Genomic DNA, 27,891 nt, shown 5'->3' with positions numbered 1-27,891 from the left:
ACCCGCCGCCCTCATCGCGCGCCTGCCACCGATGAGGACAGCGACATCTCCATCGCAAGCTTAAGCTGCGGCCGCTGTCCGCGATAGCAGCACCTCCGCTGTCACCACCACCCGCTCCCATTTGCGCAACCCTCTCAAAACCGCCAAGATGGCGTTGACCGGCGCCGCGATCGAGTTCGCAGGGTCAGTCAATATCTCAACGCACTTCGAGTCTGTGTCGACAGTCGCTAACCTGCAGGCAGCACGTTCGAGGTCGCGTCCATTCCCGCGAAGCTCCGTTGCGCCGTTTGTGACAAGATGGCTCTCTTCGCATTCAGGGTTGAGTGTTGCGACAGCGACATCTGCGGTAATTGTAGGTCTCGAGTGTGCGCTGAACACGGCCAAGGCATGTCTGACATGGAACAGGCAAAGAGAACCTCGACCCATCCGAGTGCCCAGTATGTGGCCACACTCCTTTCAAAATGGAGACCGCGAAAAAGGCCAACAATCACCGCACGACCATCAAGATCTTCCTCAAGACTCAGGCCGGGAAGCAAGGCATGGATATCACCGGGGACACACTCAAGCCGATCGCGGCCAAAGAGGCGACGCCTGCGCCAGCGGTCGAGGCAACACCGACACCTGCTGCCAACAACGAGCCCGCAGTAGCTCCTGCTGAAGTCCAGGAAGCCGGCGCCGATGGCGAGCCGGCACCTGGAGATGCTCCTCAGGTAAGATCAGTGGTACAAGACAAGTCAGGAAGTGCTGATCATATGCAGGGTGAGACTGAGGCGAACGGCGATCTGGAGCACACAGAGGTCAACGCTGCTGATGGCGGGCAAGACGAAGAAGACGATGACGAATCCGACGATGACGACGTTGTAATCACCACTGAACGACCAGACAACGAGGAGCAGCAGCAACAGGGACAAGACCAAGAGCACGAGCAGTACGAGGAGGAGGCCAATGGCGAACAAATGGTGAGTCAGAACATGCCCATGAACCAACAGCAAGGCTTCGGCGGCTTCGATCAAAACATGGCTGCCTTTGGCAACGCCAACTTCGCGAATATGGGCATGAATGGCTTCAATCCGATGATGGGTATGATGGGCATGGGAATGCCAAACATGATGGGTAGGTCCACCTTTTCTTTCAACTATCCTTCTACGGCGCGGCAGCGGCGACGGCTTATACCTCGGGCAGGCATGCCAGGCATGGGCATGGGCATGGATCCATCCATGATGTTCAATGGAGGCTTTGGCGGCATGGGAGATATGAGTGCTATGATGGGCATGAACGGCATGGGAATGGGCGACATGTCGGGCATGGGCAGTTTCGGTGGCATGAATGGACCTGGGTTCTTCCCGAATCAAGGCAACTATATGCAATCACAGAATTTCGGAAACGGTCCACGGCAAAACTTTTCCTATGATCGTGGCTACCGAGGCGGTCGCGGCGGCTTCGGTAGGGGCGCCCGTGGTAACTTTGGTCGCGGCCGCGGCGGATATGGATTTCAGCAGCAGCAGTACGGTGGTCAGCACTCCGACTTTCCTCCCAATGCGCCCACGGGCCCTAGCGGAGCGCGACAGCAGAGCGGAGCAAACACCACAGAGCTAGCCAACCGGCGCAGAGGCTCTCCAACATACGACGCAATGGGTGGTTCAAACGGAGCTCCCGCTGAGTCGAGAGGCGACGTGAATGAACAAGCTGCCAATGGAATCCAGGAGTCCGAGGATACTAATCGCGCAGAGAACGATACTAATGCCGCAGGCGAGAATGTTGAGCAGAATGATGGTGACGCTGCGCCAAACACACAAGGTAAGCCTTCTTTTCCCTCTTCACGTGCCACTAGAAGCTCACCAGTCGCTACAGATGCTACTCAGCTTGGCGCGGACCACGACGAAGGGGCAACTCTGGAAGCAGCCGGACAGGCACTACCTAACGATGGTGTCAGAATGGAGAGCGTCGTGGTGGCAGATCCTTCATACGGCAACTTCGACGAAGCCGCACAGTACGGTCAACATGATCATGCCATCTCAAGTGGTCGTGGAGGTTTCAGAGGGCGGAGCGGATCAGGCTATGGCGGTTACCAAGGCAGGGGCACTGATAGTACCGAGTTGACTCCTAAGCCTGCTCCACCAGTCAATGCACCGACTGGTCCCAAGGCGTTGCGTCAAGGTCTCCCAAATACTGGCTGGGTCAGCCGAGCTAGCTTGCCAAAACCTGCGAGCACAAATCCACCTGCTCCTCAGCGTTCAGACTCTCAGACACGCTCAGTTGAGCGCTCGCGGCATGATCTCTCGAATGAACGTGACATTGATGCGCGTGATCGATCAACATCTCGGTCAGGATCCAAATATCGCAGCAGGGACGACCGAGAGCGTGATGTCGAGGATGACTACGAGGACGATGAAGCGTATGCCCGTCGCAAAGAGCGCAAGCGTCGCGAGCGCAAGGACCGTGAGAGAAAATATGAGGAAGAAGACCGTGACGAAGATAGCGGGTCCCGCAAGCACCGGTCACGATCAGAGTCGCGAGAGGACGATGGCTCACGACGCCGCCACCGTGACAAGGACGATGAGCATCGCTCTTCACGCTCGCATCGTGACCGGAGCAAAGACCGACATCGATCACGCCGACACCGCTCCAAATCACCCACGAAAGACTACGATGACGATCATTACTCGCGTCGCAAGAGTCGACGCGATGATAAGTACGACGACTACAAGGACAGCCGCAGCAGCCGTAAGGGCTCCCGTCGCGAAGATGACTACGAGTATGAGGACAGCAAGAAGGACCGATCGTCGCGCTCATCCCGGCACGACCGTGAACGCGACCGCCCGCGTCCCGTCATCGAGCCTCCTTCCGATGAGCTTGGCTTCAAAATCAAAGGCTCGACCAAGAACAAGAAGGATGGCATGGCACCTCCTTCAACGTTCCATCGTGAGCGCAGTGATCGACGTGGAAGTGCCGCCACCGAGTCTGCAGGCGCGGATCCCTATGCCGAAGAACGCGCACGCGCACAGCAAGACCGCGAAGCCAAGGAAGCTCAACGCAGACAGTCGACCAACGATTCCCGCTCTTCTCTGGGCAAGCGTGGTCGTGAATACGACGATGAGCCGGTTGTCCCTACGGGGCCAAAGGGCGATCGCAACAGAATCAAGAAGAGCAGAAAGGAGCGCAGAATTCCTTACAAGTACGAGGATGAGGTCCAAATGAGCTAGGACACCAGAGATCTCATCTCGAAAACCCGGCATTCTCGCATCCAGGGTACTTCTCAGCGTAAGGACTTTCGAACCAGACAGGATTCACCGCAGAGGCGCACTCGGGAACTAAATGATCGTGTAAGACTACTGCATTGGATGCCGAGGAACGTTTAACGACACGAAGAAGACCAACATAACTGCGATCTTGTGGTCTGTACAAGAACACATTGCGAGCGCCGATGGGCTTCTGCTATCAATAGAAAGCAACGGGTCCTGTCGTATGCCCTGTCTTTTCTATGATGATGCTATGATCGGCATTGCATTTGCGGACGGAGTGAAACACAAAAAAAAAAAGCGTATGCTGTACGACAGAGGCCACAATGCGTGTGGCCAGCTGATGGAAAGGATCAAAGAATGGCTCCCACATTGGGGCTCCATGCTATCGTTGCCGCAGACTAATAGCACTGTACATTATGCTGCTCCAGGCATGCTTCTGGACATCGAACCACTGATGCAGGCCAGGTAGCAAGACCGAAGATACCATTGAATAATGCAGACTGACTTGTCGGAACATCTGTCACAAGTCTCTTTCTCATCGTTGCATGTGTGAAATCTTCCAATGAGCGTGTATAGGTTTATGTGTCTATGTTTCTATCTGTGTGTACAGGTCATATGCATTCGTAACTTATTGGGTATCTGTCGTTCATAAGCGCACCACAGGTCTCCCGAACATGGGCAGAGCTGTACCACCACTCAAGCCAGGTGGAGGTGCAGCATCCGCGCGTTTCTCTGAGGCTGTTCCTACTGTTTCATCATCCTTCGAGCCTTCTCCCTTTCCCAGGCACCAAGCATCTTCATTCCAGCCCGGTGGCCGCCAAGTGAAAAGATCAAAGGCCTCTCGACTCCATGGCCCCAGATCTTTTGGCTCCTCAGTACGCTTCGGTTTTGCATTTGCCTTGCCTGGTGCGTGAAATGGTTTGCTCAGGATGACCGTTGATGTGCCATTCGACGTCACGTTCAAGCTCACAGACTTCTGCAGTGGCCCCTTCTTCCTGTATGCAGTCCTATCAGGAGGCGAGCGAGCAGCTCTGGCTGGTTTGCCTCCCGCCGGCACTGGCGTTGTCTGCCTATCGCGAGATCCGGGTCCAGGAGTGTTTTCGCGCGACCTCCTCGTAGGGGATGGCGTGTACCGCACTGGAGCACCTGGTAACCTTTTCGACTTGGTAGGGTGTGTTGTGTCGGATAATACACGTCGGAGCGTTCTCGTCTCCTTCGCAGGTGATACTGATCTTCTATAAGGTACTTCAGGCTGGGGCTCATGTACGGTTGCTGGTCGAGGGGCTGCTGGCGGTAGCATGAGGCCATCCAGTCGCGCCAATCGTGTTGCAGACGTTTCACGCTCTTGCCCAGCTCGCAAGACATTTCCTTCGCCAGCAGATTCTGGAACAGGTCCTTCTTGCATTTCGACGCTGCTGTCAACCAGGTAACCAGCACTTGTTCTCAAGTCGTCTGGACGACTTTCAACGTGGCTTTCAGTCACGCTAGACCGTTTTGATGCCTTCCTCTTCGCATTGATGTGCGCAAGTCGAGCCTCAACCTTGTCGCGCAGCGTTGACCCTCGGTCGATTTGATCTCCGTCAGTAGCTTGACTCAGAGACGATGACGGGTTGACTCCTGCAGTCGTTGTTGAAGCATCTTTAACGGGTTTCATTAGCTGATCGTGGCACAATAACGTTCTCTTTCTTCGTCCAGTACTGCTCAGGCGGAGAGTTTGACCACGTTCTGTTGCGACAATCCGCTTGGGAAGAATTGTCGTATCTATCGGCCTGTTATCCGCAACGCTGTGGTGCGTACCAGACGGAGCCTTCTGTCGCCGCTGTGCTGACGGGCTCTCAGCTGTCACTCTTTCTATAGCTTTCTTGCGTTGCTCTGTACGATCGTTTGTTGCACTACGCTGATTCGTGTCAGGTTCTGTCTGCTTGCCGGCCATTTTGCGGTTACGATCGGACGCCAGCTCTTGTACTTGAAAGGCGGGAGAACTAGATCTGACAGGTGCATCATGGTCTGTGTTGGTACGCGCCTTTGACGGAGGCATTGGAGAACTCTCAAGAATGTCATCTGAGAATCCAGGCCGGTGATCGTCCTGTGTTGGCGCGTCGGACGATAGATCGATCACTTCCTTCGTGCCCGACTGTTGGTCATTCTCGTGCGTAGATGTTTGCGCTTTTCGTTTGGCGGCATCAGCGGTCCTTGCCCACAACGGAGCCTGAATTTCTCCTTTCCTAGAGCCCCTGTGCGTTTCATTGGCGTTCGGTCGTGTCTCAATCTCGACCCGGGCGCGCTTGGGTGCTCGCCCGTTCTCCCACTCTTCGTTCTCCATACGAGCATGCCTCTCCTCGAATGGAGATTTGGTGGGTAGCTGGGCTTTGCCAATCGGTCCTCTCGGTGTCCCGAGAAGTGTGTTCAATGATTTGTGCTTCAGTGGTGCTTGTGCACTGGTTCTCTGCAGGCCTGCGGTGGGCTGCGGTCTCGCCATTTGCGCCGCTCTTTCTGGCGATGAAGATGATGATGGCCCTTTGGTCTTGCTCTTGCTCTTCCTCAACTCTGTCAGATCGGTCTGCGTCTGGCCAACACTCTCCCCAACTTCAACCAGCACGCCGCCCTGCTGCAGCGTGATCTCATCACCATCTTGAATCGCCTCGCTGCCCGCCCAGTGCACGTCTCCGATGAAATTCCGCGGGATATCGTAGACCATGACACGTTTGTTGAAAGTATGAAAGCGGAGGAAGCCATCTTGCCATTTGCGTCGCTTCTTGTGAGCATCACTGTGCGAGAGTTGTGAGCAGTACGTCGGACAAGCCGGGTGTCCTCGGGGCGACTTACTGCGTGTATAGACAGTTGAATTCCAGAACAGGCGCAGTGTTCTGTGTCAGCGGCACCGACATTGCCGGACTGCTGCGATACACGGCCGTGGTCATGGCGGGCCTGATGCAGCATGTTTTTGCGGCAGACGCGATGCTGAATTATCGTCCGCGGAAGCTTCGATGAGGAAGACGTGCTGGACCGCGTAGCGAAGCGCGTGAACACGTGACGAGACATAAATCGACCCAACATCTCGTCAGCAACCCTCCTCCACGACAGGCTGCAGCAACAGCTACATCCGGGATCGTTTGCAGCTTCCAACCACTCTCGAACGTCGGGCCGACACGCTATTCACCGGCATCAGGCACGTTCTGAGGATGAGCGGCCAGGTTTGCGACGATCGAGATCACTGAGGAAGCTTCGCACCGTTCGGCTGGTCTACGGAGCAAGCGCCGAACCTGGTCATTCCCATGGTCGCCAAGAACAACGTCAATCTTCAGAGACGGGGCCGATTGACGTGGTGTCGCACAACTCAACGCCAGAACAGATCGTCGTCCGCTGAGAGACACGCCACGCGACTGATAGCACGAGGCACAAATAGCACGGCAGGCAGGCGAGATTGTCGGTGTCAGCATCGCGCCTTCCAGGCGGAGGTTCAAAATGCGGGCGAAGCTTGGTGGCGACTGCACCAGATAACTTCTCAGAACGCCAGATGCTCGATCCGACCCACTCTCCCAGTGCGCGCGCGACAAGCAAATTGTGCACCTTGCGATTCGATGGACCCGCAACAGCCAGATCCCGCCATGGCTTCGACTTCGCCTCACGGCTTCGCAGAGAGTGCGCATCGACGCGAAAGGGCCGTGATCGCGGCCCAAGCGTGTCAAACGTGTCGGAACAGGTATGAGTGACCAGTTGGCAGCAACACAGCGCTGTGCAACTAACGCCTTGCTAGAAAGAGCAAATGTGACGAAGCGCGCCCCAAGTGTGCGTAGGACACCCACTCGGACGAACAATTCGAAGCCCATAGCGTACGAAATAGCTTACGCCCTCTAGGTGGTCTGTGCCGCAGGCTCAATGTCGAATGCGTCTACAGAGAGCCGCTCCCAACGAAGTACGTGACTGTATAGTGTCCAGGAGGAGCGGCTCCGCCTGACCAAGAAAGTGCGCTGATTAAACCTGGGCAGGAAGGACAAAACCATGGTCCACATTCTCGACACCCTGACGAGATTGGAGAATAAATTCGATAATCTCGCCCTGGGGTCAACAGGATCCAGTACACCAGAGACAAATGTATCAAGCCACGGAGCTGCGACCAGTACTCCAGCAACATCTTTACGACAGTATCAAAGTGGCAATGAACAGAGCACGCCGAGATTTCCCACCGAATTGCAGCAAGGATACCATCATCTAACGGTGCCACACAAGATCATACTTTGGCCTAGCGTGTACATACACCTTGTCAATTCTGGCATCAGCGCGGCGTCCGACCTGCAATATGTGCTCCAGGAAGGCACTCAATGGTTTATCAAACAAGAAATGAGGAGCCACCAAGACCCTCTTCCCGCAGAGCCGGGTCTACAAAGCTACTATGTCCAAGATCCCGCTGGCGGGCAAAGCAAGCCCCCTCGAGTAGCGTTTCATGCTTTAACGCCCCCGCGCATTCAAGAGTACTGCGACGCATATTTCAATACCTTCAATGTTCTGGCTCCAGTGCTGAACCGGGATACGTTCATGTCGGGAATCATTAATCCCATTCTGCAACGCGGTTTTGCAGATGGAGAATCGAGCAGCGTTCTTGCGTTGCTAGTTCTGGCATTGGGGCAAGTCGCATCCGAGGGTGTCTTTGAGCGACCGATCAGCATGGTCAACGGTACCCCAAGCGGATTCCGCGGGGGTACTGCTGAGCGGCCCCCTGGCCTGGAGACTTTCAATGAGGCGCGACGTAGACTTGGCTTTGTGGCCACACAGATGTCGCTAGAGAACGTGCAAATTCTACTTCTGCAAGGCACATACTATGAAGCCACCGCGAAGCATCTCGACTTCTGGCGATCGACAGTGACTGCGTCCATGGCATGTCAGGTGCTTCTCAAGTGCGAGACTATCGATTGGCAGTCTCATCACGGAGATCTGGTGAAAAGGGCGTACTGGACTTGTGTCCTTAGCGAGGACCTCTATCACTTGGACCTTGATCTGCCCCAGAGTGGCATCCAGACCTTCGAAGACGTGGTTCCCTTGCCCTACTTTACCGAGGGCCAGGAAATGCACACTCCAGGCTTTCCCGTGCACACTAGTGGCGCCTCGACATATGAAGACAGAGATCGATCGCATTTTCAGTACCACTTTCTTGCCATGATCGCTTTGCGAAGGCTGATATCGCGGATCCACGAAGTAATCCATGAATGTGAGTGACACGAAGGCAAAGTGCTGTAGGCAATCACTAATCACGAGCAGCATCATCGACACAATCCGAATCTTCAGATGATTACGGTGGACCTCCAGTAACTGTCATTCGAGAAATGGCCCGTCAGCTTGAATCATGGCGCTCGCTGCTGCCGCGGCCATTGCAGTGGCAGGATACCGAACAACTGGACTTTCCAAATATCGATATCACTGGACGAAGACCCAACGAACCGCTTTTCAGTCCCGATCAAGGCCCAGTACCAATAGGTCACAAATACAATCTTGATCTCGTCACAGCCCAGCTGCGGACTCGATTCTACTACGCCCGCTTCATGATGTATCGACCTTTTGTATACAAGGCGCTACACTTTCCAGAACTCATGACTGAGGAAGACGCCAACTACTGCGGTCTAGCAATCAGAGCATCCCTCTTGTGGCCCATGGCCATGGCTCCACCGAAAAATAAGAAGCGCCTGGTACCGCACCTTTTTGCATGGACCCAGAATTTCATGGGTATCTTGCTCATACTGCGAATGACCACTGAGAATGAGTGCCTCAGGCGCATATGCGATGAGCACGTTAATCGCGACGAAATTACGAGTACGGTTTCGTGCATGTTGGAGTGGGTTCGGGATGTTCGACAAGTAGACGGCATCGCGGAATGGAGCTGGCGTATACTGGAGCCCTTGTACGCCGTGGGCCAGGGACAGTCGCATGGGTAGAGTCCATTCGACAAGCCCAAACGATACCACGATGGCGACACTGAAGCACGACAAGAAGATCCGGAGCTTATAAATTTGCTGGTTCGCAATCTGTCGAGCACAGTAAAGGCTTCTGACCAGCAGATGGAGCAATGAACGGGCTGAGGAAATTCGCGGAACTGACTGCACGAGTCATCATCAAAGATGCATGCATATACTGGCGCAGCCATGAGCAAGTGCTCACACTTACACCACTCGCGAAGTCATGGCAAGCCGTGCGAAGAGATGGGAACATGATGTCTCGAGCATTTCGTCCTCTCACGAGTTCGAAGCTAACAGACGTCGACGGTAATTGGTCTGAATGATGCGGTTTTCTCGCGCTTTGAACCGCACGCGATCAAGACGCACCAGCAAGATATCGATAGCATGTACAACATTCATATAGCGGTTATTTGTGTAGCGAAACGTCCTAAGTAAGAATCTCTGTCTCGTGCCTCCCAGACCGCCATGTGCTATAAATCGAGGCGTTATCGTTATCGCAGGACAAGGATAAAGTGAGTGAGTCTTGGCGCTAATCGTCATCCCAACTGCGTTTGACCCACAGATTCGAACGAACTTCCATACAACAACATTGCCATTTTCGGAGCTACACAGCCGACGCGCCTCAACACAGAATCTTCTCAGCAATTCGTTGATCAAGCGGCAGGGACTTTTGATGAAGGCGCCGCACTGAGTCCAAGCGAATATCGGACGTTCGCCAGGATGAGTGCTCAAGTGGGCGCCCCGCGGGGCGATGTGACAGAGCAGACCACTGCTGAAGTCCCAAAAGGCGAAAATGGGACAAGTACTGATGTCACCAGCGATGAAGAGTCTTCAAGTGTAGAGTCGGACGAGGAAGAAGTCGACGAATCATCTGCCAAGCCCAAAGTCGAGGATGATGGAACGGAGACTCTACCGCTGTACCGCAAGCTGCAATCTCGACGAGTCGACCTGGTTGGCGACTATGCTGGAGACGAGCTTTTCCTGATCGAAGGCGACTCGATGCTGCGGAGATGTTTGGATGACGAGAAGCTGGACTTTTCTCCTGGCTTGCAACTTCTGCACGCAGTCTACAACGTGGAACATTTCCTTCATCAATTGGTTAAGAGGAAGTGCAATTTCAACATCATATTCTTCGAGAGCAATAGGAAGCTCTGTCTTCCTCCGCTCGCAGACGATGCGACTGCCAGCCGATTTTACCTGACAAGGGCGGCCGTGATTCGCCACTTGCAAGCGAACATTGCAAGAGTCCACCCAGACATTCATATCGATGTCTTCGATTCTTGGAACTCGCCCACTTTCATTGACTACCTTAAAGAAACATCTCCGTACTTCTTGATGGCGCACGATGGAGCACGAGCCGTTGACCGCAAGTCCAATCGAAATGTAGACGATTTGGACTCGCCCTCACCGAAAGCTCACAGAGTTGCGCTGCGGCAGATGATTCTGTCTTTCATCGGACGGGGTTACAACGTGGCACTGGTCAATGGACTTGAATGGCGCGATACCAAAGTCATGACCATGGTGCTAGAGACAGGGAGACGCACAGCGAAACTTGCGAAAAGTGGGCTTCAGTTCACCCCTAACAGCTCCAGCCTGCCACAACTGGATGTGACAGCAGACCTGGGGAAACTTCGGTCACAATCGACTGGTCTGTCGCATAGGCAGTGTTTGGCAGTGTTGACGATTGCAAGCATGTTTCGTGAGAATGCCAACGTGGACGTGGCAGTAGCTGCCCGTCTTGGCGCCACTTTCCTGCTTCACACTGCTCTTCTTGAGCATCTCCCGATATCAGGACGCCGTGTGCAAGTGAGCGGTGCGAGCAATGAGATACAGGATTTCCTTAATGGCCTGTCAGCTACTGCTGAAGCCATTTTGAACAGTGCGAGCTTCGACGATCTGAAGGGGAGCGAGAATGCGGTGGACATATTCGACTTCATCGACGGCCGCTTATTTCTGAACGTGGCAAACTCAAAGCCACAGGTCACGTCTGAGGTGAAGCGTACGCTTGACGAGCTTCTGGCGGCCCTTCATGCCATCTCGCAACAGGCAGAGATCGACACCAGCGCTATGCCATCTGAGTCGGCTGATGCAAAGCCCATACCAGCCCAGGAGGCTCCAGCAGAGAAGACTGTAAGGGTCCTGCCATTTGCCAATCAGATATTCGACAAGCATCTCGACTTGGTGAAGATTAAGACTACATCAGCAGAATCTCCAGGCAGTGCTCAGGCGCAGAGAATTTTTCGCGAGGTCACCCATTGGCACAATTACAAGAAGCCAATCGCCGCCAAACCTGTGGCTGTTGCACCAACAGATACGAAGGAAGCCAGGAAGAAAGCTCGCGAGGATCGCAGAAACCAGCTGTTTATGGCTGAGATGCGGACATACGCAGCTTCTCTAACAAACGCGGTGGGCAAAAGCCTGGAACCCGAGACCATCATCGTCGGTGCTGTCAAACAGGCTCCAATCAAGAGTGGCACTGCTTCACCAGCAGACTCCGACACCGACAGCACGAGCTCGGTGCAGAGCAAAGGCAAATCTGGAGGAAAGAAGGGCGGCAAGACTGCTCAGAAGAACGCCGGCAAGCAAGCCATGCTCAACAACATCGCGGCAGCGAAAGCCAAGAAGGATGAGAGTGCAAGTGACAAGATCCATGCTGCGTGGCAAGTCTCTTGCAAAGGCTTTGAGGCGGACAAGGATCCTCGAGGACGTTACCGCAAGGCGAAAGAGTACCTTACCAACATCCAGCCGGCTTGGAGGGAAGTTTTTGGGGCTGAAGGAGAGCTCTATCTCGTCAGCAACCTCCTTCACTTCTGGACAGATGCATGCCGCCGTGGCGAAAAGAAAAGCAGAGCACAAGTTGCCGCCTTGATCTGGGATCACTGCCGCCGTATCGCGCAGCATGGAGTATTGTCAAAGACAATCGCGAAGAACCTGGAATTGACACGAACAAGTCTTAACCTCCCACCACTTCCGGCCTACACAGAGGGCTCAGTCGACAGGAAATTGGCTTTCACCTTCGCACTTTCTGGCAAATCAGATGGTCTCGCAGTCGAGCTGCCATCGCGCGAATTCCAATTGATCGAGTGTGGGCCTTACCTTGAGCGCTCCTTCGATTCGAAATCCGACCACCGTGTCGATTTCAAGCCTGATGGCTGGCAGCGTACTGTGCTAGACACCATTGACGCTGACAAATCTGCCTTTGTTGTTGCTCCCACATCTGCTGGTAAAACATTCATCTCCTTCTACGCCATGCGAAAGGTCCTCGAGGCGGACGACGACGGCGTACTCGTATACGTCGCCCCTACAAAGGCACTCGTCAACCAAATTGCCGCAGAAGTGCAAGCACGATACTCTAAGAAGTTTAAGTACGGTGGCAAGTCCGTTTGGGCTATTCACACGAGAGATTACAGAATCAACAACCCGGTGGGTTGCCAGGTTCTTGTCACGGTACCTCATGTACTTCAGATCATGCTTTTATCCCCAGCTCACGCCAACACGTGGTCATCGCGCGTCAAGCGTATCATTTTCGATGAGATTCATTCTATCGGACAAGCCGAGGACGGAGTTGTTTGGGAGCAGCTGCTTTTGATGGCGCCATGCCCCATCATCGCACTTTCGGCCACCGTTGGCAATCCCAAGGAATTCAGTGACTGGCTTGCGACCACACAGCAAGCGATTGGGAAGGAGTTGGTGACAGTGCACCATCCATACCGTTACTCTGACCTGCGCAAGTACTTCTATGTCCCACCCAAGAAGTTCGGCTTCCACGGAATTTCGGCGAAGAGAGCATTCGGGTCTCTTGGTCTCGAAGGCCTCACTGGATTCAGCTTCATTCATCCTGTTGCAGGACTGATGGATAAATCTCGTGGCATCCCCAAAGATCTTTCGCTTGAGCCACGTGATTGCTTTACTTTGTGGAAAGCAATGACCAAGTTCGAGACTGAGAAGCACAAGGTACCTGCCTCTCTGAGCCCGGCTAAGGCGTTACCCGAAGTCTCTCGCAAGATTGATATCCTGAACTGGGAGAAAAACTTGAAGAATCTTCTCAGCGATTGGCTGAACGATCCAAGCTCGCCATATGATAAAGTTGTGCAAGAACTGGGGCAAGAGTTCCGGAACGAAGCTCGCGAAGAGGTCTTTGCAACTGATCCCGAGCAGACAGACACTGGTGCATTGACGCGGATCGAGGAAGATCGTCCTGCCTCGTCGACTCTAGCACTCCTGTGCCGCCTCCACGAGCAGGACGCAATCCCCGCGATCTTCTTCAATTACGACCGCCATGAGTGCGAGCGTATTTGCAAAGAGGTTGTTGGCCAGTTGCAATCAGCTGAGGAGAAGCAAGTCAAGAGCGGTCCAAAGTGGGCAAAGACACTCGAGCGCTTCGAGGAGTACAAGAAGATTAAGGCCAAGAACAACGCCCGCAACGCCAAAGCTACCGCGAAGAAGACAAAGTTGCAGGGAGAAGGAGACGAGAAGGGCTCCAAAAACGACCTCGAACGCGATGGAACTGATGATGGAGTATCCAAGTGGGAGTCATTCGATCCTGACGCTCCCTCGGAGAACTACCATTTCGCAGACTACACGAAAGTGTTGAAATCCGATCTTGAGATCTTAGTGCGTCAATTGCGACGTCGCGAGGTTCCCGAGTTTTTCATTGAAGCTCTTTATCGTGGAATCGGTGTCCATCATGCTGGTCTCAACAGAAAGCTCCGCCAGATCGTCGAAATCTTGTTCCGCAAAGGATTCTTGAGAGTAATCATCGCAACCGGGACACTCGCGCTGGGTATCAACATGCCGTGCAAGACTGTAGTCTTCTCCGGCGATTCAGTCTTCTTGACGGCTCTCAACTACCGCCAGTGTGCAGGACGAGCAGGACGACGTGGATTCGACTTGCTTGGAAATGTGGTCTTCCAAGGTGTTTCTCGCCAGAAGGTCTGCAGACTGCTCAGTTCTCGTCTGCCAGATCTCAACGGTCATTTCCCGCTGACGACTACTCTGGTCCTGCGTCTTTTTACCCTGTTGCACGAATCGAAGGGCTCCAAATATGCCAATAGCGCTATCAATGCTCTGTTATCGCAGCCACGCATGTACATGGGTGGCAAGTCATTCAAAGAGCAGACGATGCACCATCTCCGGTTCTCGATTGAGTATCTACGACGCCAACAACTGCTCGGAAACGACGGCGCGCCTCTGAACTTTGCTGGACTCGTGTCGCACTTGTACTTCACAGAAAACTCGTCTTTTGCTTTCCATGCTCTCCTCAAAGAAGGTAAGTTCCACACCGTATCCCCTGTTTTACTTCACATCTAACACGTACCTAGGCTACTTCCACAAGCTCTGCGCTGAGGTGGAAAAGAATGAGAAAGGCACCTTGGAGTCCTTGATGCTCGTGCTATCTCATCTCTTCGGTCGGATCGAATGTCGACAGTCTGATGAGGAATACCGTAAGAAGGTCGTTAAGCCATCATCGTCTGTCGTTTTTCTGCCGCCGATGCCAAAATCCGCCTCCGATATCTTGGTGGAACACAACAAGCAGACGCTTTCCGTCTACCGCGGATATGTTGCGACCTTCGTCGATCAGCACATCAAGGACGAAGACCGCAAACTGCCTCTATCAGGTATTAACGCGGGCCCAGATGGGTCTTCGGCACCAGCGAGCATCCCTTCGCTGCCACCGTCTCGTCTCAGATCATCTTTCGTTGCACTGTCTGGAGCTGGAGATGAATTCGAGAATATCCACGATCTCTGTCACACGGTCCGAGATGGCGTGTTCCTCGAGGAGGCTGTAATCCCGCACATGGATGTCTACCCAGAGGAGCTGGAAGTGCCATTGAACGCCTATCTGTTGGACTTCTTCAAGCACGGAGATGTGCACACAATCGAACGTGCCAACCGCGTTTCTCGTTCGGATATTTGGTTCCTCCTGAACGATTTCTCCCTCGTTTTGGCAACCATCATCACCAGCCTCATGAATTTCATGAAGATCAGCGAAGCTACCGATCTGGACATGCTCGAGGTCATGGGCAACATGGATGCTCACGAGGAGGCAGAGGATGATAAGGTTGCAGCGACTGAGACTGAGAGTACTGTCTCTGGTCCAAGCGTTGGCGGAGACAGTGCGGTCGGTCTCGTTGACCGCACTGCAACCAGCACTGGCAGACCGGCAGCTCCGACCAAGAAGCAAGCGAAGAATGCAGACAGCTGGGAGGACTTGGCTGGAAGCGAGGACGAAGACGATGTTCAGGCTGCGCTTGAGCACTCTGTTGGTGAGGAGGCTGAGGCTCTTGCACAAGAGCTGGCAAACAGTGCCTGGGATGGTGAAGGTGGTGAGGGTTTGAAGAACGTCCTGAAGGCTTTCCAAAAGTTGCACGCCGAGTTCACTGTCAAGTTCCGCGCCATGTGGGCTTAGATGTGGGCAAATGGATCAATAGAGTTAGATTGCAGAATAGAACAAGACTGCCGGGACGAATGCTACTGTTCTTGCAGGAACAGATGCCAAAAATGCAATTGTAGTGCTTTATATTTCAGCTATGGCGTCTCAACGCAGCACTTCCTATCGATGCCGCAGATGTGTCCCATTTAATGCACTCAGAAAGCTCCTCTAAACTGATCTGCCAGTCCTCCCAGCACACCTCTCCTCCTAGCCTGTTGTCCAGCATCCGTATCCACTCCCGTAGCCCTTCCAGCTTCGCCCTCCATTCTCCGCCTCAAATGCTCGTATCGCTCTCTTTGCTCACTTCCTCCTACCAGCCAAGCAGGTGCTCTCCACTTCGCAGCACCAGGCAAGATCTCCCTCCTGTACGCAAACCCCACAATCCACCCAACACCAGCCGCCAACGCCGAACCAGGAAGTTGCGACAGCGCAAGCTGCAAAGGCATAAGGTACGACGTGACCTTCGACGTGAGCATCAAACCCGACTCCTCAGCCGCATTATTGTTCGTCGACGTGGAAATGCGATATTTGTAAATATGCGGAATCGCAGCGTGGTACTGCGCCAAAAGCGCAAAGACGATCGGGGTAGGTCCAGCAGGTAAGTAATTGATCTTTCCGAAGCTCAAAGGCCGAATGACAGCAGCGAGGAGAATCGGCGGGAGGAGAGTATTGTAGATGAAAGTGGATAGAATGAAAGACTAGAATTCATCTTACCTGTCAGCGATGGGACTGACTGCGCGCGAAGGGACAGAAAAGACCGTACGGCGAATTTCCTGCTGCCCCAGAGTCGTTCAATGACTCGAAGATTGTAGAGTGTCATGGCTGCGAAGAGCACTTCGGTGCTGTTGGTGTAGCATAGCTGCCAGGTGAACAGTCGCCAGAATTGGTGGTAGTCGAAGAGGTGCGGGCGGACGTCGATCCAGAAGTAGTATTTTGTGTCAGTCAGCGTTGCGAGGAATGATGCGAGTACGGTGCCAATGACGAGGAGCCGCGAGATGGGGGCATTGGTGAAGCCGGAGGCGAGCATGATGTTGTGGACAGAGGGAAAGTCGCATTGTGGAACCGCCGGAAGAGGTCAGGTGTCTTTGCGGAGCAAGCGTGGAAGTGGCTGGAGCTTTCGTGGAATGAACCTCATCTTGCTGGCTTTTTGTCTTTCACTCTTGATCATTAACTACATCAATATCTTGCCAGCATGCTCCCATCGAATGGCATTGGACGCAACGTCCTCTAAGCAAGTCGAGATAGCGCAAGAACGCTATGATATGTCTGACCTTCGGTTCACGCGCATGCGCAGAACAACATTGTTTCTGCAGCCTCGATCGAGTTCTCACCAAGTCTCCAAGACAGGATTGCAGATTGCTGTGTCAAGAATTCTTGAGAAATATAATGAGTACAATTGACACTCTCATATCCAGCATCCATATTGTGTCAAAAACTCGCAGCTCGATCATGCTGCAGCTCCATACAGACACGTACAGGAATGAGAACAACAATCCAAGGCGTGTAGACCGCCTTCCTTCTTGCGTACCAGCGCACGACAAACGCTTGACTTAACGTCTAGCACCCCTGGCCAACAGCCTCCTTAGCTCCGCTTCAAACTCGCTACGCCGCTTCTGTGTTATAACTTCTGCTGACTCGCCCGTGTTCTTTCCATACCATCCATTACGCTTGCTGGGGTCGAAGTGCCAGTCACCGAGTTGCACCACGTCCACAGCGGCATCATAACGGCCCTGCGCATCCCCAATGGCCTCAAGGAAGAAGACGCCATCGCGATAGATCTGGCGAGCAAGGCTTGCTGAATCAAGATACCTGTCCAGGCTGCACTCGAAACGCAAAGACTGCAGATTGGTGCAACCTTGGAGCATGGTGAGCGCAGAAAAATTGTAGCCTTTCATGGTGCCTCTGCCTGAATCTTGTCAGTTGCTATCACTCTTTCACCAGCAAACTGTACTTACCAACTCCCCATCCGCGAATAGTCACGTCAGTCAAAAGCTCTCGATTCGATGGCCCAATACAGGCGAGAAAGATATGCAGCGCATTCGTATCCTCAAGTATCAGTTCCTGCTTGTAGAGGTAGCTGCTCGCCTCTTCACGGATCTGTCTATTGACTGCGAGCAGGTTCGGGACCAAAGAGCGCTCATCATTCTTCGGCTCCTCGCTTTCGTCCTTGTCATGTCCTTCGATTCTGCAGTCATAGTACCGATAACGATACTTCTTACCATAATGCCGAGATGTCTCAGCTACGTCAATTGCGCCACGAACAATGCCTCGTCGATAATTCTTCGTTCGAGCCACCAAGGTCAGTTCGCTAGGCTCCACCAGAGCGAACTCGTAGATTCGGTTGCGAAGTTCGGCGGAGAGGTCCAAGAAGCGGAATGGCTTGACTTTCTTATCCTTTCTCGGCTTTGCGAATGCTCTGGCGACTTTTGCTCTTTTGGTTTTGGAGGTACGCTGTGATATGTGAGTTATGGGGAACTCCCAGCAAGCGGTCGAACGAGAAAGCCGCGACACTTGCAATCATGAAACAACGAGCAGTGTTTGGATAAGCATGCAGGAAGGTAAATTGATATATTGCTCGAGCTCGTCCCTCAACGCAAACAAACGTACCTTCTTGCCGTAAGTCCCGTCGTCTTCGTCCTCATAGTCATAGATGTCCTCAGTCTGAGTTGTTTCATCTGCGTCAATGCCGTCTTCGTCGAAGTGTTCATCCTCGATGTAAGAGATGTGAGGACGCTTTCGGCTGCTCGTTCGAAGTGCTGCAGCATCTGCAGCCAACAACGTTGATGACATGTTGGGTTCAAACTGATTGAATTTTTTGAAAATCCCAGGCCTGGAGCGACAGATATAGAAGGCTGAGCTACAGTACCTGCGTAGGGTCTTTATGGACTGATCCTCCTGCTAGATATGTCTTGGCAACGCCGCTAGCGCGTTTCTGCCTAACACGTCCCGAGGCAGGAATCGCAGGATCAACCTGCCAAGTCGCATTCGCGTCCACGTCGTAACAGCACAGTCGTTAATGACCAATCACGGGAAACGATAGGCAAAAGAGGGATACGCATTACAGTATCGAGCGCCTGGCTCAATCCTTTGTCTATGTCGTCGCTTTCTGGTTCGAGTACGCTACTCGATGGAGCCTCGTGGCTGCAGGTTCGCTCAAGTCAATGCAATCAGAAATAGTGCTGTCTCGCAAGAGAACAGTCACTCCATGTCCTCCACTCAGTTGTTGAGCTTCGACTCGATGTGCTTCACAGCCTCTGGGAACTCCTTCCAGTCGTGCATGATGAAGTCAGCCTTGGTGACCTCCGTGAGCGTCTTCTCCATCTGCTTCTCCTTCTCGGCACCGTCCTCGAGACCGTAGATGCCCACGTAGCCGATCAGCGGAATACCAGCACGCATGCCAGCGGTGGCACCGGACTTGGAGTCCTCCACGGTGAGGCACTCTTCTGGCTTGACGCCGAGCTGCTTGCAGGCGTACAAGTAGATCTTGGGGTCTGGCTTGGATGATGGGCCGTCTGGCATGGAAGTGGCGGCAGAGAAGACGAGCTCATCCTGTCATAAGTGTCAGTCAACGAGGTCTACTGTTCTGATGTGTGATGAGGATGGTCATACCGAGAAGAAGCGCATCAGGTTGCACTTCTCGAGAGATGCAACAACGCGTGGCTTGGCGGAAGTCGACACGACGGACATTGGGTAGCCTTGAGCCTTGGCCCACTCGAGCTGCTCGGTGACGCCAGGACACTCGACACACTTCTCAGAGAGCTTGGCAGTGACACGGCCGAGCTCCATGTCGACGTACTTGTCGACTTCATCCTGTGGCATGGAGAAGTTGTGCTTCTTCTGAAGGCCGATGAGCATGTTGCGGAAGTTGTGGCCGACAAAGTCCTCGAGGAGGCTGTCGGTGGTGTAGGTGGCATCGACATTGTACTTCTTGAGCACTTCGTTGGTGAGGTCGGCACATGCCTCGAAGGCCAGACGCTCGGACTGGCAGAGGGTGTTGTCGCAGTCGAGGAGGATGTACTTGACCTGAGGAAGGCACGAGTTAGCTGAATGCCATTGGCGTGTTTGGGAGCGCCGACGAGGTGCCGTCAGGAATAGTGCGGCTCCAACTGCCCTGTCGCAGGATCGCTAGACGGCGGGAGCGTGTGAAGAGCGTGGAGTCTGCCAATGGCACGACGTGGAGAAGATGCTCGCCGCCGGCGACAAAAAGCTGGGGTTAGTGACGTACCTTGCCCATGTTGACGACGGTGTGGGTTTGATGAGTTTGAGCTTGTTGTTTGAGTGGATTGAGGTTGTGTGTGGTTGCAGTGACGGTTGGTTGTGTGTGTTGACAGGAAGAAGTGGAAGTGGAAGTGGAGGTTTGTTTGATGTGTTGGTGGAAGAAAAGGAATCTTGGAATTAATTCTTGATGAGCTGTTGCCTTGGTGGGGCAATAGACCCCTGTCACACTTCCGCGTGGTGGGGTAAGAAGGCGCGGCCCTTCACTTCCGCCTCTCGCTGGAAAGTGAGAATCGCGGGCAAGATCGAACTAGTGACGCCTTGACCGACAGTTCGTTGCTGCTAGCGAATTGGAATCCTTGCCTTGCACATATGGTCAATGGAGGCACAATGCCATTGAACATCGCGCGCTGTGCTTGACACTCGCGGCTGGCCAAGACATGCAACATTGGGCGGTGTAACAAATCTCGAACGTTTCGGCAAGGTCAGCAGGTGCTGCCACAGATCTCTCCACGGCCGTGCTTCACTTCGAGGCGCGTCACACTATTGCCCGCTGCAAAGCCTGCACATGTGCATAAGAACAGCTCTTCACCGTCCGTGTCAGGTCCTTTTGGGAGACACGGCACCGGTCACATGAATTCTGGATCCACATCTAGATTGAGTGCAACTAAAGCCAGCAAACGTTGCGGTGAGGCTAGTTGTGAGCGACTAGGCAACGCTCTATCGGCATGGTTGAGCCATTTGCGAACAATGATGGGATCGCTGAACCTTTATGGTCCAAAAGATCACTTCTCCAGCGCTGAGAGAGCACCATCGTCACTGACAACGCACTGTGAAGCCCACGCAGGCTTGGGGATCCGGTCACAGGAGCGAGTTGGACACGGGATTGAAATTCCAACTTATTCCGAACCCAGTGTTGTATTAAATTCGATGGACTGTGACATAGCCCCGAGGATTCGGCGTCGATTCACCAAGTCGATACAGTGAGCCTGTGGCATCCCAATGTGAACAAACATTGGAGGATGTGTTCTGCAGATAAGCGGGCGTGGGATTCGGATGTCTCAATCGGGCCGACCCCGCAATGACGTTCCGAGCTCCGAGCTAAGAGCAGCAGTCGTCAAGTTGTCAGTGCATATCCGTCTCCAGGTGCCAACCCCATAGACAGGAGAATAGCTATCCCAACCGGTGTTGCGCGACCTATCCATGTGATGGACACGAGATCGACGAGCCAAGCAAGTCTTTTGGGCTTGCCCAGAGAGTTGCGATTGGAGATATATCGGCACGTTTTCGCCTTGGACCTGCAGTGCACGATTCTGAACGGCTGGCGAGATACCCATACACAGGAGCATGGCTTTCGGAGTATACCGGAGGTCGACAGAGATGCAGACCTCATCGTTCCCTGGCTAAGCATCATGCTCACTTGCAAGGACCTCGCTTGCGAAATGCAGTCAGTCATGAAAGAGAAGTCGTTCTTGGAAAATCCCCAAACTACTACTTGGTCTCTGGAACTCGAAGGGAAACGAGGAGGGATGGCATTGGGACATACCACATGGCAGCGCATTCCGTGTCCGCCGAATCAAGTCCGCATCCTGCAAGCCAGCTATAATACCAAGAGAGGGTTCCAGTCGTGGGGCGATGGCGGTCCGCAGTAAGTGTCTCGATTGTCAAAGACATATTTCCTATCTCGCTGTGGGGACTGTGTGCAGCTCCTCCTTCAGGCATTTACAGACTGCGAAGCTTCGATCTGAGAACCCAGATGACACTGACCGATCACTAGTGGCATCACAAGCGGCCTCTATCAGACGTTGAATTTCATTCTTCACTGCGGACCCAGATTCAACCCCGGGTATCGCCTTCCAGCCAGAATGCACCTCGAAGAGCTGAGGATCAGCCTGGAAAGCCGCGAGGACGTCACACGCCAGTATGACGATGATCACTACATGTCCCTGTCCGATCGAGAGACCAATCCGGAAACTATGCTATATGCTTTAGGGAGCATTGTTGGTCAGATCGTAAACACCGGTGTCCTTAGAGGTTATGTCGACATGATCACTGTCTGCTCTGTCACAACGACAAGACACTCTCATGGACGCCGAGAGAAGTGAAAGGGGACGGCATTCCGGAGTACTGGCATCGGTATGGCTTTGAATGGGGCGAAAAGGCTTTTTCGAATGACTAGGCGGTCACGACTGCATGTACTGCAATTCGGTCTGACCCTTCGATCATGTCCACTTATGGGACGCGTTGGGAATGAGCTTTTGCAGCGTTTCGATATGGAGGACTTGGCCTTTGCGCTGCGCGTCGCGGATCTCGGCATTGTCGGCCATAGTGTGGTCGTGTCGCCGCTGATTGTCTCCATAGACGATAGTGTAGTCAGGCAGCTGTTCATCCGCAGAAATTTCAGACAGCGGCGTGATCTTGCAATGCTTGTTCACTGTCAGCAGTCCAATCGCACAAGGTGTCGCACTTGTGATACCTTTCCGATCACGGCACCTCTACCAATCTTCGCCTTCGCCTCTATCACAGTGCCATCGCCGACACTCTTGGCCTCAACCACGGCGCCGGCCTCGATTGTTACTTCATCTCCAACGATGACATTGCCTTCCCCTTCTAGCACTCCGACCGTGGTAGCCCCGCATATGATTGTGCGTTTGCCAATGTATACGATGCCACGCTCTGCCTTGATCTTGGAGTGCGGATGTAAGACGCTGTCCTCACACAGTTCCACGGTGTGCGTTCCGGTGATTTGCGCTTTCTCCGAAACCACGGCGGAAGGATGTATCTTGCAAGGCGGTCTGGTAAACAGCTCGGCTGGCACAGCAGCTGAAGTTCGCTTCGCAGAAGGCGCGGGTCGAGCGGCCATCGTCACAAACCTTGCACCGGGAGATGGCTCTCTGTAGAGCGAGACAGTGAGAGATGGATGAGCTGCGGTTCACGCGCGAAGCTTCATCTGGAGACACGCTAGCAGACGCCAGCACGTGGCATAACAGGGATGGCAAGATCATCAAGTTTTCTGGCAAGTGTATTTCACTGCGGCAATAATGCTAGCGAAAGCTACGTTCGCGTCTCGCAGGCCGCTACAATGCTTTGAAGCTCGACTTGCCACCAGCCCGCGTTGCTGCTGCTGCTGTTTATCATTGGAAATGGTGCAGCTCGAGTCATGCTAGACTAGCTTCCGCGGATCAAACGCGAATCCCGCTGATGATCCTCGTTACGAAGACACGCAATGCCACGCACATGGCAGAAGAATTTTCAGTGGATAGCAAGGTATTCGTGCGATAAGAACGCTCCTACTGTAGCCCATCGTCGAGGTGCATTCTGGAGACATACATACAACGTGAGCAATAGGCCCGAGCTCACGGCAGAGTTCGAAGCGGTCTCGAGGGCCTGAGTCACGTCCATGTACGGCGGCAGGCCCGCAACAACTCTGGCCGCGACACAATAATGTGAGGGCAGTGCTCCGCGCGTTGATGCTTCTACCTCCGTACTGTTCTACGCAATTTACGCGGCGAGCGAATTACTGCCGCACACAACATTCGTGCTTCTTTCCCTACCAATAGGCTCGGCGCTCTTGAGCTGGTCGGGCCCACTTTTCGAGATTGAGACTGATTCATTTTCCACTCTGTCACCGAGGTTGCATGACAAGACACGCTCCCAGCTTCCACGACATGGAGCAGCCGATAGGTCCATCGCCTCCATACTCTTCGCATGGACCGTCAACACATGGCGCTGGCGATGCCGCCAACGCAGCGGCGACAGCAACGGCAGCAGCAGCGTTGTCGCAAGATCACATCCCCACTCCAAATGCCACGAATTCACGCAAGCGGCGCGCGACCGGCGCGCCAGGGAGCAGAGGCGTCGCAAACCTGACGCCCGAGCAACTAGCGAAAAAGCGGGCGAACGACAGAGAGGCACAGAGAGCAATCAGAGAGCGGACGCGGAATACCATCGAGAGCCTCGAGCGGAGAATCAGAGAACTCGAAAGCCAGCAGCCCTTCCAAGACTTGCAGCGCGTAGTTCAGGAGAGGGACAGGGCACTGGCGGAATGCGAAGAGCTGCGTCGACGTCTGGGAGCAGTGGCAGGCATAGCAGGAGCAGCGTCACAGCAACCACATCCCAGCCTTAATGGTACGTTCACATTTGAGCAACTAATCGATCCATCCTTACTCACAGACGACGATATAGAGCTCGCGGCTTTGACGGCACAGCAGAGTCCTCTGCCGCCGCTGACCGTGCTCAATAATTCTAGCTACCCACAGGATCAAGGACATCGGTACAGCGAACAACCACAACAGAATCCTAATTTACATCCACAACTGAGATCTCCGGGCACAGAGTCTTCAGGGCAGACACCAACTGCTGGCCATTCGACCGATTCAGGTGGCTCTGCATACCACAACGGAGATTCTGAAGCCGGCCGGAACGCAGTGCACCAACGTTACTCTCAGTCGCCGAACGAAGGACGATATGAACAACGTAGGCAAACCTCAGCACAGCCGCATCATCACAGCAATGGGGATCGCTTGGGACTCAGCTATGTCCTGGACAATGCTCAGCAGTCCCACGAAACCACTGCCTCGCCACCAACAGAATCCTATCAACCTTCACGATCACCAGATTTGCCCGTTTATGCTCGCATCACCAATCAAGGGCCCCCTTCGTGCCCTCTAGACTCACTGCTCCTTGATGCCTTTCGAAGCCGCAGAAAGATGATGCAAGACGGTACATCCATGCAAGAGGCTATAGGGCCCGACTACCCGGCGTTCGCAGCAATGGTCGATCCTGGCGATGGCAGTCGACGTTCGGAATGTCACCAGGTTTCGGCACTTCTGATCGACATTCTCTCCAAATTTCCCGACGTTGCACAGCTACCGGAAAAGGTTGCTGTGCTTTACATCATGTTCCTGGTCTTGCGCTGGCTCATATGTCCCTGCGAAAAGTGCTATGAGCGCCTACCAGAGTGGTGTCGCCCGACTGCGGTGCAGCTGGAGAAAGCTCATGTAGCATGGGCAGACTATCTTCCTTGGTACGAATCTGAGCTTAAGACTGTGATGCACGAGTTTCGCTGCTGACCGTACGACAGGCCTTACATGCGCTCACAGATTGCGCTCCGCGAAGGTGAAGTGAAGTTTGAGGACTTCTTTGTTTCCTACACCACGACCTTGTCTCTGAACTGGCCGCTTCCTCACGACTGTGTGTTGCTAAGATCGGGCAACGACGGAGCAACGCTCGAATTGAATCCAGCTTTCGAGCATCATTTACGTGATCTGAATAATTGGAGTCTCGGGACCAGATTCGCTCAGACATTCCCTCTTTTGGTGGACAGTACAGTGCGCATCAAGGATGCATAGTATGCATCCGATCCACGACGATTCTCTTCTGCGGACGAGTATGGGTATGGACCGCTGAGCTCCTCATGGGATTCTGTGATGGGATGGCGAAATGAATGAATGATCTTTTTGTGAAATATTTATGGAGAGAACGGGTACAGCGAGGCGTTCAGTTGGACTATGGGCATAGGGGGGTATTGGGTCGCGTTATCGCCAGCGCTGCGGAGTACGTGAACACAGCACCGGTAGAGGGATAGGTCAGGGGTATCACAAGCGCGTTGGAGCAGTCATCGATTGACATCAGCGCTCAGATGCAGACCACGCGTTGAACTCAAGCTGCAACCTTAAGTGAACGAGCAAACAAGAACTGCCGATTAGGCAACTCCTAAGTGAATGGAGCGGCGGGAGTGCGCGTCTTGCCGAGAGCCCCTTCCGACGTTTGAAGCATTTGTGACGGAAAAGTGCAGTTGCGCGCTTCCTCGCACGTTTGTTCCAAAAACATCAACACACACACCCGCCGCCAAACGCGGTCACTCACCGATGAAGCACCGCGACATCATTGATCGCGGCTTGAGAAGAGTCTGCAGTGCTCTGTCGCTCTCCACCAGCGTCAAGCCTCGCACTGCGCGTTCACTGGACAGCAGTGCTTTGTCCCTCGACACCGGCTTCGTCCACGTCGGCGCCGACATCGAGTCGTCGCCAACAACCACCATGGGTAAGTCAAACAAGTTCGACTACTCGAACAGACCAAACAGCGGCGAGAAGTTGGGCGGCATTATTGGCAGAGATGTGGAAAAGGAGGTGGACAAGGTAGTCAAAGATGTAGAGAAGCAGGTGGTGAAGGCGCGCAAGTCCAGCATTGGAAGCAATGTCAGTAGCCTGAACTACAGCGCGATCAGCGAGGATGTGGTGCACTACCTGGATATCAAGGCTCCGGCGAAGCAACTTGGCGATGAAGGCGCTTGCGCGATGGCCACGCGGATGGCGACCGCTCTGACCAAACAGGTCACTGGCGCATCGGTTCTGCTGGAAGATCTGAACATCAGTGACAACGGCATCACTACAACCACGCTGGCGCAGCTCGCACCGGTCATCAAGGCCGCTCACTTGACCCTCAAGACCCTCAATCTTTCCAACAACAACATCCGAGTGGAGACCGACCAACAAGCCGACGAATGGGAGCTGTTTCTTCGATCTTTCAAGGATTGTTTCAAGCTCAGACGTCTTGATCTCTCTGGCAATGTCGATCTGGGCGCACGAGCAATGGAGATCTTGGCGAAAGTGCATTGCCATGAGCCACGTATCGATCCAGTGCTGGTTGGTGGCGGCGCTTCTGTCCGCTCCCTTAACATGGAAGAGGATCACGAGACAGCTGGGACGCCGACTAGTGCGGCTTTCAGCGATGCTATGGCAAAAGGCGGATTCGTGAAGCGCAGATGCGGATTGCGTGGTATCCCATACATCACCCTGACCAATGTCGGTCTCACGGATGCTGGCGCCTTGTGGCTGTCCTACGTGCTCGAGGATCATTACTACCCGATTCAGCTTATTGATGCAGTCAACGCTGCGCCCGCAAGCTCTGGCATTCGAACTTATGCTCAGGACTCTGCCTCTACTGGGCTCGACTGGGACGCACAGGAGACCGCGCTGGGCAAAGATGGTCTGCTCTTGCTGAAGAAGACCGAGATCTTTCGTAAACAGGTGATGCTCGACGACGGTAGTACGCTGGATTACTCTCCTGAAGACAGCAAGTCAGTCTTGCGTGCAAGCGCAGGTCATCGTCGAGCAAGTGTGCGTTCTAACACGGCTGCGGATGAAGGCGAGCACGGCTTTTCGGAGATCGAGAGTCTGCGCATGAAACTTCAGCGCCACATCATAGCCAACTCTGGTGTCTCCCAAGTGGAGCTGTGGCGCGCTGGTCTGCGCATCATTTCTTCATCGACGGTGCTCAACCGCTACAGAATCCATCAAGGCACGTACTACAAACTGCACACAGGTTGCAAGACCTCGAACTCCGGACCATCGCAGCTCAATGACGAACACGAACCGCCGCATTCATCGCGCAATGGCAATCACGGTGCCCGTCAAGGCACATATGCACAGACACTCACTGTTAACACAGGCGCAACGCCTGGTGAGCCGGAGTTCGCAATCACCGACGTCACCAACATCCCGACCACCCCGAAAATGATCTTCAAGCCACATCGCAAGGGCGCTTTTAGTGAAGGCAGCGACTTGCCGGCCGTGACTCAGAAGATGGACGGTCTCGTGGTGCGCGATGACAATCCGGAGCGTTTTGTGCGCTGGCAGGAGGACATGATTGAGAGAAAGGGAGGCATGATGGCTTTCCGCGATTCGACTGTTCCAACCCAGCTGCCACAGTATGTGTTTGAGTTGATCGTGGCCAGTACCGTCAACAAGCATGCGCTTGGCCTCTTCACGCAAGAGCAGTTCCGCGCTGCGTGTGCCTGGAGTCGTGATCGCTCCACATTGAAGATGAGAGAGTCGTGGGAGAGGTTGGCAAACAGCTCTCGGGTGCTGTCACTGCTGGAGCACAGTGGGTGCGTGGCTTACCAGGCAGACTAGGACTGTGCTGGCACGGAGCGATGCGTTCCCACAAGTCAGCAGAAATCACATGAGCAAGGGGACAAGAGAGGCATTGGTGTGCATACAGCTCACGCTGCGCGCTTCCATTCGAAGACCGCATGAGAAGCGCAGCAAGT

The 27,891-nt window shown here is 53.9% G+C and overlaps 11 protein-coding genes across 11 annotated transcripts; 6 read left to right on the top strand and 5 right to left on the bottom strand.

Annotated features, from left to right (window-relative positions):
- Positions 1–148: 148 nt before the first annotated feature.
- Positions 149–3,203, top strand: RHO25_009584 (uncharacterized protein; the record flags this gene model as incomplete). The annotated part of the gene is made up of 6 exons (XM_023601115.2): positions 149–183; positions 243–352; positions 406–710; positions 759–1,113; positions 1,183–1,797; positions 1,852–3,203. The coding sequence occupies 6 exons, from the start codon at positions 149–151 to the stop codon at positions 3,201–3,203; spliced, it is 2,772 nt and encodes a 923-aa protein (XP_023454100.1).
- Positions 3,204–3,888: 685 nt separating this feature from the next.
- RHO25_009583 (uncharacterized protein) lies at positions 3,889–6,163 on the bottom strand (the record flags this gene model as incomplete). The annotated part of the gene is made up of 2 exons (XM_023601114.2): positions 3,889–6,010; positions 6,069–6,163. 2 exons carry the CDS (start codon positions 6,161–6,163, stop codon positions 3,889–3,891), a joined length of 2,217 nt encoding a protein of 738 aa, XP_023454099.1.
- A 354-nt stretch (positions 6,164–6,517) lies between these two features.
- Positions 6,518–9,169, top strand: RHO25_009582 (uncharacterized protein; the record flags this gene model as incomplete). Its single annotated transcript, XM_023601113.2, has 5 exons — positions 6,518–6,945; positions 7,000–7,031; positions 7,101–7,158; positions 7,232–8,448; positions 8,499–9,169. The coding sequence occupies 5 exons, from the start codon at positions 6,518–6,520 to the stop codon at positions 9,167–9,169; spliced, it is 2,406 nt and encodes an 801-aa protein (XP_023454098.2).
- A 741-nt stretch (positions 9,170–9,910) lies between these two features.
- Positions 9,911–15,599, top strand: RHO25_009581 (uncharacterized protein; the record flags this gene model as incomplete). The annotated part of the gene is made up of 2 exons (XM_023601112.2): positions 9,911–14,459; positions 14,512–15,599. The coding sequence occupies 2 exons, from the start codon at positions 9,911–9,913 to the stop codon at positions 15,597–15,599; spliced, it is 5,637 nt and encodes a 1,878-aa protein (XP_023453585.1).
- A 179-nt stretch (positions 15,600–15,778) lies between these two features.
- Positions 15,779–16,650, bottom strand: RHO25_009580 (uncharacterized protein; the record flags this gene model as incomplete). The annotated part of the gene is made up of 2 exons (XM_023601111.2): positions 15,779–16,321; positions 16,387–16,650. 2 exons carry the CDS (start codon positions 16,648–16,650, stop codon positions 15,779–15,781), a joined length of 807 nt encoding a protein of 268 aa, XP_023453586.1.
- Positions 16,651–17,173: 523 nt separating this feature from the next.
- On the bottom strand, positions 17,174–18,413 carry RHO25_009579 (uncharacterized protein; the record flags this gene model as incomplete). The annotated part of the gene is made up of 3 exons (XM_023601110.1): positions 17,174–17,529; positions 17,579–18,074; positions 18,231–18,413. 3 exons carry the CDS (start codon positions 18,411–18,413, stop codon positions 17,174–17,176), a joined length of 1,035 nt encoding a protein of 344 aa, XP_023453592.1.
- Positions 18,414–18,839: 426 nt separating this feature from the next.
- On the bottom strand, positions 18,840–19,857 carry RHO25_009578 (uncharacterized protein; the record flags this gene model as incomplete). Its single annotated transcript, XM_023601109.2, has 3 exons — positions 18,840–19,172; positions 19,233–19,646; positions 19,849–19,857. The coding sequence occupies 3 exons, from the start codon at positions 19,855–19,857 to the stop codon at positions 18,840–18,842; spliced, it is 756 nt and encodes a 251-aa protein (XP_023453593.1).
- Positions 19,858–21,046: 1,189 nt separating this feature from the next.
- On the top strand, positions 21,047–21,943 carry RHO25_009577 (uncharacterized protein; the record flags this gene model as incomplete). Its single annotated transcript, XM_023601108.2, has 2 exons — positions 21,047–21,486; positions 21,616–21,943. 2 exons carry the CDS (start codon positions 21,047–21,049, stop codon positions 21,941–21,943), a joined length of 768 nt encoding a protein of 255 aa, XP_023453590.1.
- Positions 21,944–22,060: 117 nt separating this feature from the next.
- On the bottom strand, positions 22,061–22,701 carry RHO25_009576 (uncharacterized protein; the record flags this gene model as incomplete). Its single annotated transcript, XM_023601107.2, has 2 exons — positions 22,061–22,264; positions 22,315–22,701. The coding sequence occupies 2 exons, from the start codon at positions 22,699–22,701 to the stop codon at positions 22,061–22,063; spliced, it is 591 nt and encodes a 196-aa protein (XP_023453591.1).
- A 775-nt stretch (positions 22,702–23,476) lies between these two features.
- On the top strand, positions 23,477–25,189 carry RHO25_009575 (uncharacterized protein; the record flags this gene model as incomplete). The annotated part of the gene is made up of 3 exons (XM_023601106.2): positions 23,477–23,966; positions 24,024–24,864; positions 24,922–25,189. 3 exons carry the CDS (start codon positions 23,477–23,479, stop codon positions 25,187–25,189), a joined length of 1,599 nt encoding a protein of 532 aa, XP_023453589.1.
- Positions 25,190–25,708: 519 nt separating this feature from the next.
- Positions 25,709–27,754, top strand: RHO25_009574 (uncharacterized protein; the record flags this gene model as incomplete). Its single annotated transcript, XM_023601105.2, has 1 exon — positions 25,709–27,754. The coding sequence occupies one exon, from the start codon at positions 25,709–25,711 to the stop codon at positions 27,752–27,754; it is 2,046 nt and encodes a 681-aa protein (XP_023453857.2).
- Between the last annotated feature and the right edge of the window lie 137 nt (positions 27,755–27,891).

Source organism: Cercospora beticola, chromosome 6, assembly GCF_033473495.1.
Source record: "Cercospora beticola chromosome 6, complete sequence".
NCBI lineage: Eukaryota > Fungi > Ascomycota > Dothideomycetes > Mycosphaerellales > Mycosphaerellaceae > Cercospora > Cercospora beticola.
This window is presented reverse-complemented; position numbering and strand designations above follow the sequence as displayed.